At 40.1% G+C, this 16,449-nt stretch overlaps 1 protein-coding gene across 2 annotated transcripts in view; it reads left to right on the top strand.

Annotated features, from left to right (window-relative positions):
- TRIM2 (tripartite motif containing 2) overlaps positions 1–16,449 on the top strand; it is a 124,569-nt gene that overhangs the window by 66,611 nt on the left and 41,509 nt on the right. Inside the window, exons 2-3 of one of the 2 annotated variants that reach the window (XM_024757484.1) lie at positions 1,489–1,673; positions 6,377–6,614. In XM_024757484.1, coding sequence (XP_024613252.1) covers positions 1,540–1,673; positions 6,377–6,614 — 372 coding nt within the window. In that variant the 5' untranslated portion in view covers positions 1,489–1,539. The remainder of the gene's footprint in view (positions 1–1,488; positions 1,674–6,376; positions 6,615–16,449) is intronic. The other variant, XM_024757485.1, reaches the window with a different exon arrangement.

The raw sequence follows: 16,449 nt of genomic DNA, 5'->3' as shown, positions 1-16,449 counted from the left end.
CTGGCCTGACCTTTCACATTTTGAAACCTCCTCTGAATTAAATCACTCACCAGGCCCTCAGACACCCACACGCGAATACCAACAGACATTTCTTAAAATAATAGAGACTACCTCTAGCTTTTGTCCCCATTCCATGGCAAACACATTTCAGTTCTGAAGAAAATACTCTGAACCCCATACAAAGTTTTTAATGAAAAATTCTAATTATTTCATTCCTGGATATTAACAGTATGTAGGGAAGGAAACACTTTTCTTCTATACACTTAAGTTCTGTAACTGAAGCCTGTGAATTAAACTGGCAAAAGACAGATATCAGGAGAAAAAGGTATACACATTTTATTGATATTCCATTTTTCCAAAATAAAATATATATTTTATTAAACTTCATTGATTTACTATTTTAAATTTTACATGCATAGGGACTTCACGGAAAAGAAGAGGCCATTAGACCCAAGACCACAGATTATGGAGAATTGACTAGACAAAGGAAAAGGGAGTTTGGACTCCAAGGGGCAGTAAATTGTGGGAAGGGGGCCAGGATATGTGTGGTAGATAAGGGTGGTTTAGTAAGGTTTGTTATGCATACTCCTCTCTGGTGATTAAGAGTCTTCTTCTCTTCCTGGTATGGGAGAGTGGGGTACCTTTACAAATGGGAAATGTGTGTCCTGCTTTTAGGCAGATGACAGAGGGAGAGGGCTCTTCCTCATCTGCTGCTTCTCAATCACCTTCAGCTCAAAATAATCCTTATATCAAAGTGGCTTATTTGGGGGTGGCATATTTTGACCCCCTTCAAGTATAATAGTTGGGAAAACACATTCTATCCTAGTAAGACTGTTCTATTTAATATAGACTATAAAAAGACTATATATATATATATATATATATATATATATATATATATATACAGATATTTCAGATATAGTCATGGCTGGAGGCATGAACAGGCAGGGCTGGAGGCATGAACAGGCAGGGCCTTCAGCTGCCCCCACTTTGAAACCCAGCAAGCTACCTCTCCTTTGTTTCTTGCAGTAATTTAATTTTTAATACAATTTTTAAAGGTTACTTTCCATTTAGTTATTTCAAAATATTGGCTCTATTCCCCATGTTGTACAACACATCCTTGAGCCTGTCTCACCCCCAGTAGTTTGTACCTCTCACTCCCCCACCTCTATCGCCCTCCTGCCCCAACTGGTAACCACTAGTTTGTTCTCTATATCTGTGAGTCTCCCAGCAAGCTACTTCTCTGTACAACATATCTTCTAATTTGTTTTCTTTGCATGCTGAACCTGTGATTACTTTATTGATCTACAAATAGGCCCCTCACTGTACACCCTCTATAGCGATGAGGATTGGTTATAGCCATGTCAAGGTCACAACATGGAATTCTACCTGTATTCATAACCCAATGCCTCTAGCGAATAAACCAATGATTGATTTGCATTTGCAGATTATTATATGTTTTTCCGTTTTGGTTTTTCTGTCTGACAGCGGCAGCGTGCAGGGTCAAAGGCAGCCGGCCCCCCATGTCAGTGGTCTAGGATGGCAAGTGAAGCCACCAACATCCCAAGTCCTGTGGTGCGCCAGATTGACAAGCAGTTTCTGATTTGCAGTATATGCCTGGAAAGGTACAAGAATCCCAAGGTTCTCCCCTGTCTGCACACTTTCTGCGAGAGGTAAGCCTCCTCTGTGCTCAGAGACGGGGGTTTCACAGACTGACCTCCTACAACCTGCCAAGGGGTTCTTTCCAGAATTCTACAGTTACCTATAGGAGACAATAAATCTTTTGTGCTTCTGATAGTCATCTAGAAACGCAATCATGAGTTGCCAAGAATGTACTTTATTTCAAAGAACTATTATAAGCGGGAGAAAGCAATCCAATAGCTACTGATTTATTTCCACAGGAGATGGAACATTAAATATTTTAAGATTCAAAAAATTTTTTAAATTTCCCATTGTTCTTTGTGAAACAGTTTTTGCCAACCATAGATCCCTCATGGTGGATCTTTGGTGAGGGCCAATTAAAAAGCTATCATTTTCAGGACTTCCCTCTGGCTGTCCATTGGTTAAGACTTCGTCTTCCAATGCAGGGGGTGCCGGTTCGATCCCTGGTTGGGGAGCTAAGATCCCACGTGCCTCGTGGCCAAAAAACCAAACATAAAACAGAAGCAATATTGTAACAAATTCAATAAAGACTTTAAAAAATGGTCCACATCAAAAAAAATCTTAAAAAAAAACCCTATCATTTTCTCCCATATAACAAATAAGGTAAAATACCTACATATATGAGGACTTAGTTGAAAAGAGGGGGCTTTCTTCCACAGGTATTTCAGAAGACACACACTAATGGCATATTTGAACGTTATGATGTTTCGGATAAAGAAAAAAAACTATATACATTAAGTGATTATAAATTACCTGAATATACAGTTTGCTACATATGAAAACACACTTCTTTTTTTTTGTAAACTAAAATTATTTTTATTATTATTTTTAAAATTTATTTATTTTTGAAAACACACTTCTTTTTAAAAAATTTCTTGAATAGTTCTTTACATTGAATTAATCAGTTTTCAAAACATATTTTTACCCTCTCGTTCAACTTACCCCATCAGCAATTAAGCATTAAAAAATGTTGTTGGGGGCTTCCCTGGTGGCGCAGTGGTTGAGAGTCCACCTGCTGATGCAGGGGAGACGGGTTTGTGCCCTGGTTCGGGAAGATCCCACATGCCGCGGAGCGGCTGGGCCCGTGAGCCATGGCCGCTGAGCCTGCGCGTCCAGAGCCTGTGCTCCGCAACGGGAGAGACCACAACAGTGAGAGGCCCGCGTACTGCAAAAAAAAATATTGCTGGTAATTAGTTTATCTGTGGTCTAACTTTAGTATTTCCCTAGTAAGTTTACATATTTCTCTTAAAGACAAATATGTTAATTATGTTTTATAGCAGTTTATTAAGTACATTTTCTTTTATTAATTAATACATAGTTAAAACTTGTTACCTCCTATCATAGAACAGGAAATTGGTATTTCCAATGACTTCAAATCAATGGTAATTACATTTACCATCCAGTTTAAGGTACATTTGTTATCTCATTGAATGTTCTTTGAGTTGATTTACCTTGGAAGGTCTCAACTGCAACAGAATAACTACATCTTTGGTGGTGATGGATGGATGGAGAAGGTGGATTTGTTACTGGTGGTTGTGGTGTTTTGTTTGTTTTGCTTTCTTTGTTTTGGGTAGTTGTGGGGTTGTGTATGTGAGTGTGTACAGTTTTTTGTTTGTTTTAAGTGGTGGTATATAGGGCACTGATACTTTGTACTTTATTCATAATTTTATACCTTGGCTTAAGTACTTTAAAATTCCTATTTCAAAATGGCAAAATGGAGAGTGATTTTTTTTTTCCCCCTCACTCAATGGATGTAGCTAAAGCATGACCACCAGCTTTAACTGTCCATGGGTCCCTGGGCTCACATGGTAAGGGCATTACTTGAGAGGAAGCCGTCGACATAGGTGGGCACTCTTTATACATGACGCTGAGAGCTAAGCTTGAGCTTAGCAGGGCGGCCCCATTCCCCAGTGTTCAGCGTCTTGTCAGGTTGTTTTTGGCTCCCGTTTCCTTGCTCTTGCAGGTAAGAAGCAGCTCTTCCGGGCTGCCTGGGGTTGGCCTCCTGCCCTCTCAATGAGGTCTAGCCCACGCCACTTCCACTCCCCATCCAGTAGCTACTGCTGGAGATTTTCCGGATCCCACCATGGCAAGTCCCTAAGGAATGCAATGTGTTGAAATTGTTTTAGCATCATGCACATTGAACTGATTTCCTTTGGAAGGTGCTGGCAACTTTCCCTAAGATGGGAAAATTTGGTTTATGTGGAGACAAAACTTCACAGCTTGTCATGGAGAGAGACCCAGGACCCCTTATCTCCATCTCCTGCTGGGCACAAACACCGGCTGCTCAGTGGACAGCCGCTGTCTTACTCTGATTTGTTCTAAAATGCCATCAGTGGGGCTTGGAGGACACAGACACAGTCCCTGGCCTTATGAAGCTTCCAGCCAAGTGCAGGAACCAGTTATTAAACACCTACTCACTCAGATTAATGTGAGATTAAACCAGTGACAAGGGCCATATACCAGAAGTACACAGGCAACCACATAATAGGGGAATTTGCTCTAATCGGGGAAGGCTTCCCTGCAGAAGTGATGAATAGGCAGAAATCCCAAGGACGAGGAAAAAATAATTTAGCAAAGGGGAGTGAGCAGAAGAAAAGAATTTCAGGTATGTGCAAAGGTGTAGAGTGAAAGGGAATATAACACTTTGGAAGAACTTAGATAGGCCCAAATGTGCAGCAGATGAGGGGAAAAGACAGAAAATAAATAGGTCCAGATCATATAGGTGGGTAATCCATATTACCACGTATGGATTCTTGTCTTCATTGTAAGAACAGTGGAAGCCATGGAAGGGTTTCATCTTAGATGTGAGGGGGAGGAGATTTAAATGGTCAGCTTTGCATTTGGGGAAGGTCACTCTGGTTGCAGTATGGAGAAGGGTGAGGGGGGTACAAGGTGGATGGCATTATACCAGGGGCAGGGCGACTGCAGACATCTAAGCAAGGGTGTCTTCATACAGATGAAGAGACCTGGGGAGGCTGGAACCATACTGAGGAATTTCCAGGCTTTGGTGATGGGTTGCATGTGGACAGTGAAGACCAGTATGGGAATTACTGTTTTTAGAATGACTCATACTTCTGGTTTGCTTAGATGAAGGGATGGAGGTGCAGTTCACTGATGGGTGGACACAGCGTGCGGGAATATCGTGGGTTTGGTTTTGAACATGTTGAGTTTTAGGACCTGTGAGACCTCTAAGAGGAGATGTCAAGAGAGCAGTTGGTGTACAGTTATGGGGCTCAGAGGAGGCATCCGTGGGAAGAAACATAAATATGAGAGTGTTATGCTTATCGTGCATTATAATATAATACCCCAGGGAAAGAAGAGGGCTTATGATAAGCCTTGATTAACTCCAAACTATACTGACTCAGTAGAAAAGAGAGCAGGCAGAAGGAGAACGAGGTGAGTGTGGTATCGGAAACCAAGGAAAGATAAAGTTTCATAAAAAGGAGGGGTGGGGAGGCAGTGCTCAAGCTTGATGAATGACAGAATCAAAAAATGTGTATTAGATTTAGATGTTGCTAGTGAGTGACCTTAGCAAAAGCTGTTTCATCTCTGGTATTGATTCAGTGCTATCTACTGTGTGACATAGGGAAGGTCTTTTAACCTCCTTGATGTCAGTTTCCCCATCTGCAAAATAAGAGAAATGGGGTGAAATCAGAGGTTTTCAAATTTGTTGGAGAAACTGGGAAACGTTGTAGTGATGTCGAGCTTAGATTCTGGTGCCAAATTGCCTGCGTTTGAGCAACCACTCTGCCTCTGACGGCCTAAGTCCCTTGGGCAAGTAACTTACCCTCTCTCTGCCTGTCTTTCCTCATACATTTAAAAGTGATCACAGGATTACTGGAAGTAAAGTTGACCCCCGAACAACGCAGGTTTGAACTGCATGGGTTTACTCATATGCGGATTCTTTTCAGTAGTCAGTATTACAGGATGACAAGATCTGCGGTTGGTTGAATCTGCAGGTGTAGAACCCCGGATGTGGAGGAACTGGGTAATTGGAGGGCTGGCTCTGAGTTATACGTGGATCTTCGGATTTTCCACTGCACCAAGGGTCGGCGCCCCTAACTCGCACGTTGTTCAAGGGTCAACTGTATTAGCTATACATTTTGCTAATTAAATGAATTAAGTTGATGGCTCTTAAGGAGAGGCTCTTAAGAAGAGATGGTGTTGGTGGGACTCTGGGTGTCCCGTCCCTGTTTCAAACAAACATTTCAACTTCGATGTGTTTTTAACATCTGAGATCTGCTTATGATTTTGTATGTAAAAAGAGTTTCAGCGCTAACAGAAAAATTGTGACACGTTTCTTCCAATTTGTGTACAAGTCCACAAATCCGTGAACGCCATACTAGGTATCAGTGCTTCTCAATCTTAAATGTGCATACACATCGCCTGGGAATCTGATTCATCAGGCCTGGAGTGGGTCCTGCGAGTCTGCGTTTCTTCCAAGCTCCCCATTGAGGCCAGTGATGCACACCTGTGGACCACACTTTGCCGGTGTGGCACAGCTCGAGGAAACAGTACCAAAGTCAATGAGATTATCTGATCAGTTGACTGGTGCAGTGTGAGGTGACCTATTGACTTCAGAACTAATCTTTTCCTAGTGAAGGAGACCACAACGGAAGTTATGCAAAGTAGCCCTGTAGTCACCGAGAACCTGTCTGGTAGACCCTGCAGGAGCCCCACTGTGCTGACCGCCCCGCTTCTGTTTCTGCGACAGGTGCCTGCAGAACTACATTCCCGCCCACAGTCTAACCCTCTCCTGCCCCGTGTGCCGCCAGACCTCCATCCTGCCCGAGAAGGGGGTGGCCGCGCTCCAGAACAACTTCTTCATCACAAACCTGATGGACGTGCTGCAGCGAACTCCGGGCAGCAATGCTGAGGAGTCCTCCATCCTGGAGACAGTCACCGCTGTGGCTGCGGGGAAGCCTCTCTCTTGCCCAAACCACGATGGGAATGTAAGTGAGCGGATTGCAGGCACTGCCTGGGCCGAGGGGCTGCTTGATTTGGGGAGGCTTTGGGCAATCAGAGGGTATATACGCTGAAACAGAACTCCACCTGGAAAATGAGTGATTGAAAACACTTTTTACCTGTCCTCAGACTATTTTGCCTGCTTCCTTTCTCTGACCCAATTTATTTAAATAATAAGATCAGTCTTCATTGTGCCGACTTAGCACAGATTGGTTTCCCCAGGAGAGCAAACCGACAACTGTTTGTAAGCTGGGCATACTTTGACCCACAAACATCTGTGTAATAAATTATGGAGAAAGATTTAATAGTAGATAAGTTCTGCAAAGTGAGAATGATTATTAAAATGTTATTTACAGCGTTTTATTTTTCTTGTGAGGGAAATTTTCCTCATGCTCCATTAGACCCTATTCCTTAATCATAAATACTCTGAAGTTATGTGAATCCCTGATCAGAGATTATAGCCTGTTGATCCCAAACATACTTCCTTCTGCCAGCAAACACAGTAACCGTCATAAACTCGGGAGGACCGGTGTGTACCATCGAACGATGGATTCACGGCAGCTATGCAGCCTGAAGAGGCAGCATTGCATAGCAGCTCACTGCCAGCTTTGGAGTCAGACTGCCTGATTCAAATCCTGCTCCTCAAACTCATTTTCTGTGTCAGCTTTGGGAAATGTACTAAATTCTCTGTCTCACTTCCTCATCTGCAGAAAGAAAGTAATAACAGTCTCCCCTACAGGATTATTTGGAGAATGAAATATTTCAGTCATAGAAAGCATACTGTAAGCTCTCTTTAAATATTAGCTTTTAAAATGATTTCTAATTAATGGCTTATTTCATTTTTTTCTTTATGTAGTGGCCACTTCAAAAGTGTTTGAAACTGCTGTAATCAAACCACCGAAGTAACATGAGGTTCCTAGGGCAAAGCAATAATTATTAGCCGTAACTAATAACTGTTGGTCTACCTCTCATAGACCCACTGTGCTGCAGTGTCACTGGCCTCCTAGAACTTGCCAAGTGGTTTCCTACCTTGGGCCCTGGCTGCTGTCTGTTCCTCATGCCTGGAACCCTCTACGTTCCCTATTTATGTGGCCAGCTCATCCTCATCCTCCATGTCTCAGCTCAAATTTCTACACCAGGCAGTCCTCTCTAGCTCACTCTCTAGGGCAGAACGCCTCTGACACCCGGTTTCCCACCATCATACCATGTCTTGATTCCCTTCAGGACATTTGCTGTGTTCTGCCTGCCTCCAGCTGTGTATCTGCTGGCTTTCCTTGTACAAAGTGAGCTCCAAGAGGGAGGAACCATGCTCATCATTATACCCCTAGCACTCAGCACAGCATCTTACACATGGAAGTGTACATATAAACAGAGACCAACCAAATGAGGACAAGCAAAGGCTATTTACTCAGCACTTGCTGTAACAAGGAGTCAGACCATCACTTGTGTTTTGTCAGAGACTCAAAGTCAGGCAGAGGAGCGGGAAAGCTCTGTAGTAGAAAAAAGGGGAGGCTTCAGCTGTGCCCTGATTGGGAGTGGTTGGCATGGAGAAGCTGGGGGCCAACTAATTAGAAGGGGGACATCCTACGTGACTGCTTAGGGGTGCAGATTTGGCTTTCTCTGGTTGGTCCTAAGTCAGAAGAGGGACAAAAATTATAGAAGCTGTTAATTATCAAGTCCTAGCCATTTGGGGTCAATTGGTACAGAAGTTATTGTTTAGCTTTTTGGATTGTTAACAGAGATTGCAGTCTGACTTATAGCAGGCTGGCTTCCTGGTTTGTTTCATTGTGGATAAGGGGGTTGGTTTCTTGGGCAAGTTGTGGGTCAGAGTTTTATTTTTGTATGGTCCGTGTGCATTTTTATATTCAGTCTCTCAGAAGTCAGTAGTACATATTTTTAAACAAATGGCCAGACACCATGCTAGGCTTCTCACACACCACTCTGTGTAAATTGGTACTGGTTACCTTCATTTTATAGATAAAGAAACTGAGACTTGAACAGTTTAAGTAACACAGCTAGTTGACACATCATAAAAGCTAGACCAGGAGGAAATAGCCTCCTGAGCGTTTTGCTAGCCAAAACAAGAGAGACATCGTGGATTACATATCCTTAATTATTTAATCGAAAGCACACCAGGCTATCGATAACTGTAGATTTTCTGCACACTGTACTCCAAGGGAGAGTTACCATGTAAGTTTTGCAAAAGGAACTTTAAAGCGTGCCCTCTTATGACCGCTTCTCACACTGGCTCTTAGTGAATGCTAAGGCTGTCTCCCTCTGGGGCTCACATTCTAAATACTAGTCTGGGAAGGCATTTCCATCAGGTACCTGAGTCCCCTTCAAGAGTAGTCCAGGTAGGGCTCTCTGGACATCTGACTTGATAGGGGAGTAAAGTTTTAGAAACTTTAGGAGATCTACTGTAGACACTGGTCCAAATTTGGGGTGTAAAGGACAATCGTGTGGAATGAGAAATAATGGCAACTGAAAAGATTACATCAGTAAGTAAAGGCAAGAGTGTTGTGGAATTCAGGAATGAGCTTGCAGCTCAGCACAGCTAGAGCATGGAGATGCCCCAGTGGTGATGGGAGCATAGGTGGGCTGGAGAATACAGGATGAGTCTAGAAAGATAGAGGGGAGAAATTGTGACGAGCTAAGAATGTCATCGAGGAAAGGTTTGACCTAAATTCCATAAGCAGTGGAGAAGCATTAAAACCTTTTAAACAGGAGATGGGTATGTTAATGGCATTGTGGAGGAATAGCGTAGCAGAGACTGGAGGCTGCACCACCAATTGAGTTTAGTATTGAGTTGTCCAAATGCGAGATGATAAGGGGTAGAACAAGAAAAGCATCAATGGACTTGGAGAAGGAAGGATGAATTTCAGAGAAAAGAGTATTCTTTCACTTGAGAATCTGCCTCCCACTAATAAAAAGGCATATACTAAAATCTGTTCAACTAAGCTATTAAGATTGTGAGAATTTGAGCCATTCAAATTGATCATATAATAGGTAATTTTTTAAAAAAATCACTGTATTTTTCCATTGTGTAGACCAAGTTCCTGCACCACAATGCAATAAAATTACACTAGTAACATATGTTACAGAAGAAACCCCAAATCTTTTTTAAAAGTTTATAATTATTTAATCAAAGAAAAAATAGCAAAATTAGACTATTTACAAAATGTTGAAAGTGTAAGCTTTATCTATTACATGTATAAGATAAAGTCATTATCTATACTCAGGAAATTTTATATGTTTAAGTATTTTATCTAAAAAGAGTTCATTTCAAGAAGTTAGGAAAAGAACATTAAAATAAATATATGGCACACGAAAAAAAGAAAATAGTAAAGATAACCTTGGAGAGTTTGAAAATAATGAAATAATTGTGTTGATCTAGTGAAGACCGAACAAGAAGAAAACTATGACTCATTCAGTTTATGAAAGTAGCTGTAAAATTCTTATTTAAAATACCTGAGCAGGGACTTCCTTCGTGGTCCAGTGGGTGGGACTTCGCTCTCACAATGTAGGGGACCCAGGTTCGATCCCTGATCGGGAAAATAGATCCCCCGTGAATACCGAAACTAAGAGTCCGCATTCCGCAAAGAAGATCCCACGTGCTTCAAGGAAGACATGGCGCAGCCAAAATAAATAAATATTTTTTAAAAAAATAAATAAATAAAATAAAATACCCCAGCAAACTTTTACCATGTAAGAGCACTTACTTACTAAGAAAAAGATTGAATATCACAAAAGAAAATGAGCCTAGAACTTGAAAAATTCACAGGAGATCTATAAACAGTTAATAATCATAGGAGAAAATAAATGTTAACCTTCACAAAGAATTCCTAAAGATGTATTTCCTGAGAATGCCTGAGGTATAGAGACCCTTGGATGCCATAGGCTGCTAAGAAGAAACAGTCACAGAGATGCTAATTCCAGCAAAGGTAAAGAAGCCTTTAGGTTGAAACGTTCCCTGTTTCTCTACCAAACATATCACATCAAATCACATTAAAAATTAACTCTAAAGAATTGGATCCTCCTGGAGGTGAATGAAGCTATTTAAAGTATGTTTTGAGCACTTTTTCTATGCTGGGTCATTATGAGTCTTTGGAATCATAAAACGTATCAACTAGCAAGAGGCCCTGGAAAATTTACTGCGTGTCTTGAATCATTCTATTGTTCCACCATAGATTGTAGGAGTTCTCTGCTGATGCTCTGAAACGGGGGTCCTCACTGCATATTCAAGTCAAATGCATGCAATATTACAGATAAATGGCTGCGGTTAATTGCCATGGGTAAATCTTTAAAAACAATTCAAATGATTCAGTAAAATCGGGTAATTAACAATGAAGCAGGATGTTGCCCTCATAAACTGCCTGGTGCTGATTAGCACATGTGGATGAATGCCTGTCATTTACTTTAAGTGCTGTGACACTATCTGTCTTCTAATTAAACTGCCATGGCTGCATTGTTCAAATACAAAGAAAAATGGGAATAATGGTTAGTGATTTAAGAGGTTCTTTGCACTTAAAGCAGACATTTGAGCTCATGCCTCAAAGTCCCAGAACACAAATGATCCTTAAGCCCTGTTGTTGCTGGCTTAGGTGCCTTTCTAACAAGCATGTTAAGAGGTGCAAAGGAGAGATCCTCATTAAGAATGCCCTGCCACTAATCAGCCCCCACTTCCAGAATCCTGGCGGGGGGTGGGTGGGTGGTGGTGGTGGTGGCTGCAAGGCCCTGACCATCCTTTTCAGCACGTTATTATGCATATGGTCCTGCCATCTCCTCTTCTAATGAACACAAATGGTGACTACCTGTCAACAACAACAAGCTCATCCTGGGCTCTGGCCCACCCACCCTTGGGAGCACCAGTGTCCTCTCACCCAAGATGGATGAGTTCAACTGAGTTGCTCACCTCCCACAGTGAAGTCTCAGCTTGAGTCAAAGCTGTCAGAACCTGAGCACAAGCATTAGAGAATGACTAGTTGTAGACGCTTCAAAATGATTTCAGGGCCTTTACTTCCCAAGAAACATCCAAGATACAGAACCAGGAACAACTACCCAGGTCTGTTGCTATCTCTTCAAAGATGCAATCAGTTTCTTAAAATGGAGGTTAAAATCACTTAACGTAAAACTCAACATTTTAACCCCTTTAAAGTGTACAATTCAATGGCTTTTAGCATATTTAAAAGGTTGTCCAAACATCACCACTACCTAATTCCAGAAGTTTTTCATTATCCCCCAAAGAAACTCCATACCTGTTAAGCAGCCATTCCTCATCCCTTCCCGACACCCCAACCCCTGGCACCCACCATCCTGCTTTCTGTTTCTAAGGATTTGTCCATTGTGGACATTTGATATAAATGGAATTCTACAATATGTGGCCTTTTGAGTCTGGCTTCTATCACTTAGCATAATATTTTCAAGGTTCATCTATATTGCAGTGTATATCAGAACTTCATTCCTCTTGTATGGCTAAATATTATACCATAATTTGTTTATCCATTCATGATGGATATTTGGGTTGTTTCCACCTTTGGGCTATTATAAATAATGCTGCTATGAACATTCATGTACAGTTTTTGTGTGGACATATGTTTTCAGTTCTCTTGGGTAGATACCTAGGAGAGTGGAATTGCTGGGTCATATGGTAATGTTTAACCTTTGAGGAACTGCCAACTGTTTTCATAGAATTACACCATTTTACATTCCCACCAGCAAAGTATGAGAGTTCTGATTTTTTCACATTCTCACCAACACTTGTTATCTGATTTTTTGAGTCTAGCCCTCCAAGCTGGTGTGAAGTGATGTCTCATTGCGGTTTTGATTTGCATTTTCCTAGTGACTAATGATGTTAGAGTATTTTCCTGCGAAAATTGGCCATTTGTTTACCCTTTTTGAAGTAATGTCTATTTAATTCCTTTGACAATTTTTCAATTGGGTTCTTGAGTTGCAGGGGTTCTTTGTATGCTCTGGATACTACATCGTTGTCAGATATATAACTAGGAAATATTTTTCCCATTCTTTTTACTTTCCTGGTACTGCCCTTTGATACACAAGTTTTTAATTTGATGAAGTCCAATTTATCTACTTTTTCTTTTTTTGCTTGTGATTTTGGCATCATATCTAGGAATCTATTGCCAAGTCCAAGGTCATGAAAATTTAACCCTATGTTTTTTTTTCTAGGATTTTTATAGTTTTAGCTCTTACATTTAGGTTGTTAATCTATTTTGAGTTAATTTTTGTATATGGAGTGAGGTAAGGTTTCAACTTCATTCTTTTACACATAGATATCCAGTGGTCTTGACGTCCCTTGTGGAAAAGACTCTTTTCCCCCATTGAGTGGTCCTGGCACGCTTTTCAAGAATCAGTTGACCATAAATGTATGGTTTTATTTCTGGACTCTCAATTCTACTCCATTGATCTATATGCCTATCCTTATGCTGGTAACGCACAATTTTTATTACTCTAGCTTGGTAGTAAGTTTTGAAATAGGGAAGTGTGAGGCTTCCAATTTTGTTCTTCTTTTGAAAGTTGTTTTGGCTATTCAGGGTACCAGTGTAATTTTATATAAATTTTAGGAACAGCTTGTTCACTTCTGTGAAAAAAGAAGTTGGAGTTTTGATAGATATTTCATTGAATCTGTAGATCAATTTGGGAATATTAACAATATTAAGTCTTCCAATTCATGAGCATGGGATATCTTTCCATGTATTTCCATTATTTAGGTATTCTTTAATTTCTTTCAACAATATTTTGTAGCTTTCAGTGTACGAGTCTTGTACCTTCTCTGTTAAATTTATTCTTTAAGTATTTTGTATTCTTTTGGATGCTATTATAAATGGAACGTTCTTAATTTCATTTTTGGATTGTTCATTGCTAGTGTATAGAAATACAACTGATTTTTGTTTGTTGATGTATCCTAAAGCTTTGCTGAATCCATTTGTTAGTTCTGATAGTGTGTGTGTGTGTGTACGTGCACATGTGTACATTCTTTGGGATTTTCCATATATGTCATCTCTGAAGAGAGAAATTCTTACTTCTTCTTTTCCAGTTTGGATGCATTTTATTTTTCTTGCCTATACGCTCTGGCTAAAACTTCCAGAACATTGTTGAATAGAAGTGGCGAAAGTGGAAATCCTTGTCATATTCCTGATCTTAAGAGGGAGTCACCATTAAGTAAGCTGTGGGGTTTTTGCAGATGCCGTTTTTCAAGTTGAGGAATTTTCCTTCTATTTCTAATTTGATGTGTTTTTTGTTTTGTTTTTTATCATGAAAGGGTGTTGGGTATTGTCAAATCCTATTTCTGTATTTACTGATCTGATCATGTGGGATTCTTCCCCTTCATCTTATTAGCATGGTGTATTACATATATTGATTATTGTATGTGGACTACCCTTGCATTCCTGGAATAAATCCCACGTGGTCATGGTGTTTAATCTTTTTAATATGCAGCTGGGTTCAGTTTACTAGTATTTTGTTAAGGATTTTTGCACCTATATTCATAGGGATTATTAGTATTTAATTTTCTTTTCTTGTGTGATGTCTTTGACTTTGGTGTCAGTATATTACTGGCCTAATGAATTAGGAAATGTTCCCTTCTCTTCTAATTTTGAAGAGTTTGGGGATTGGTGTTAATTCTTCTTGAAATGTTTGGTAGAATTCACCAGTGAAGCCATCTCGCCCTGGACTTTTCTTTGTTGGAGGTATTTTGAATATTGATTGATCTCTTTACTTATTGTAGGTCTATTCATATGTTCTAGTTCTTTGAGTTAGTTTTGGTAGTTTGTGTGTTTCTAGGAATTTATCCATTTTATCTAGGTTATTTGATTTATTGACATACAACAGTCCATAGTATTCTGTTTGTCAATTTTGTTGATTCTTACAAAGAACCAACTTTTGGCTCATTGATTCTCTCTATTGTTTTTCTATTCTCCATTTTATTGATCTCCACACTAATCTTTATTTCCTTTCTTCCGCTTGCTTTGGGTTTAATTTGTTCCTCTTTTTCTAGTTCTCTAAGGTGGAAGCCTAGGTTATTGATTTGAGATCTTCTCTTTAATGTAGACATTTACAGCTATAAATTTTGCTCTGAGCACTGTCATAAGTTTTGATATGTTGTGTTTCTATTCATCTCAAAATATTTTGGGGATTCCCTGGTGGCGCAGTGGTTGAGAGTCCGCCTGCCGATGCAGGGGACACGGGTTCGTGCCCCGGTCCGGGAAGATCCCACATGCCGCAGAGGCCCTGGCCGCTGAGCCTGTGCATCCGGAGCCTTGCGTCCGGAGCCTGTGCTCTGCAGCGGGAGAGGCCACAACAGTGAGAGGCCCACGTAACACAAAAACAAAACAAAACAAAATATTTTGTACTTTCCCTTGTAATTTCTTCTTTGACTCATTATGTTTGTGTTATTTAATTTCCACGTATTAGTTAATTTTCCAGATTTCCTTATGTTATTGATTTCTGATTTCATTCTACTGTAGCCAGAGAAGATATTTTATATGACTTCAGTCTTTTTAAATTTATTGAGACTTTTGTGACCTAATGTATGGTTTCTTCTGGAAGATGTTGCGTGTGTACTTGACAAGAATGTGTCTTCTGTTATGGAACAGAGTGTTCCACATGTGTGTGTTAGGCCTGGTTGGTTTATAATGTTGTTCAAGTTCTCTATTTCTTTACTGATCTTCTGTCTAATAGTTATATCATTACTGAAAGTGGAATATTGAAATCTCCAACTATTATTATTGAACTCTCCATTTCTCCCTTCAATTCTGTCAGTTTTTGCTTCATATATAGTGGGACTCTGTTGTTGGTTACATATGTATTAATAAATGATGGCTTTACCATTTTATTATTATATAATGTCCTTTTTTTAATTGAAGTATAGTTGATAATGTCCTTGTCTGTCTGTTATAACAACTTTTGTCTTAAAGCCTGTTTTGTTTAATATTAGAATAGCTACTCCAGCTCTCTTTTGGTTACTCTTTGCATGGAATATCTTTTTCCATCTTTTTACTTTCAACCTAATGTGAGTCTCTTATAAACAGCATAGAGTTCACACATTCAGCAATGTTATTATAGACGTACTATGTGCAGGGAATTATCTAGGCTCTGGGTGAGACAGTTTCAGTGCTCAGTAACTTAAAATCTTATAAATATTTCATAAAAGGGGTATGAATAAAATTGCTTTAGTGGGTGCATTCACTTTATGAAAATCCATCAATCTGTGTTAGGATTTATGCCATTTTCTGTATGTGTGTTATACTTCAAGAAAAAGATTCCCCCCACCCCAAGTGCTTTGGGAATTCAATATTGGAAGAAGTTATTTCCAGATGAGAGAATAAGGGGAATGCCTTCACAAGGAAACTAACCTTCAGGCTTTATGTTATATTGATATCGAGAGTTCACCACAGTCAGGGTAAGGTGGTTTTATTTTCAGGTAAGCAAATGATATCATCAGCGCCATCATCACTGCTACTACTTATTAAGAACTTACTACGTGCCAATGCCAGGCATCATCTGAGTTCTTTGTGTATATTAATCTACCAAATCCTCATAGCAGCCCTGTGAAGTAGATTAGTACGTTACATGACTGTCTCCATTTGCCAAAGCGAAAATTGAGACACGGTGAGGTCACGTAAGTGGTGGAGCCAGGATGCAAACTGTTGCATCCAGCTCATCTCTTATCCAAAGAGTAGCCGTTCTCAAGGTGCAATCCAGGAACTCTCATGGGTCTCCAGACCCTTTCAGGGGACCCACAAGGTCAAAACTATATTTATGATAATACTAAAACATTATTTACCTTTTTTTTTTTTTTTTTTTTTT

The sequence above is a fragment of the Neophocaena asiaeorientalis genome, unplaced genomic scaffold (genome assembly GCF_003031525.2).
Source record: "Neophocaena asiaeorientalis asiaeorientalis breed wild unplaced genomic scaffold, Neophocaena_asiaeorientalis_V1.1 scaffold238, whole genome shotgun sequence".
Taxonomy (NCBI): domain Eukaryota; kingdom Metazoa; phylum Chordata; class Mammalia; order Artiodactyla; family Phocoenidae; genus Neophocaena; species Neophocaena asiaeorientalis.
Note: the sequence above shows the minus strand (reverse complement) of the source record. Positions and strands in the feature narration are given on the sequence as shown.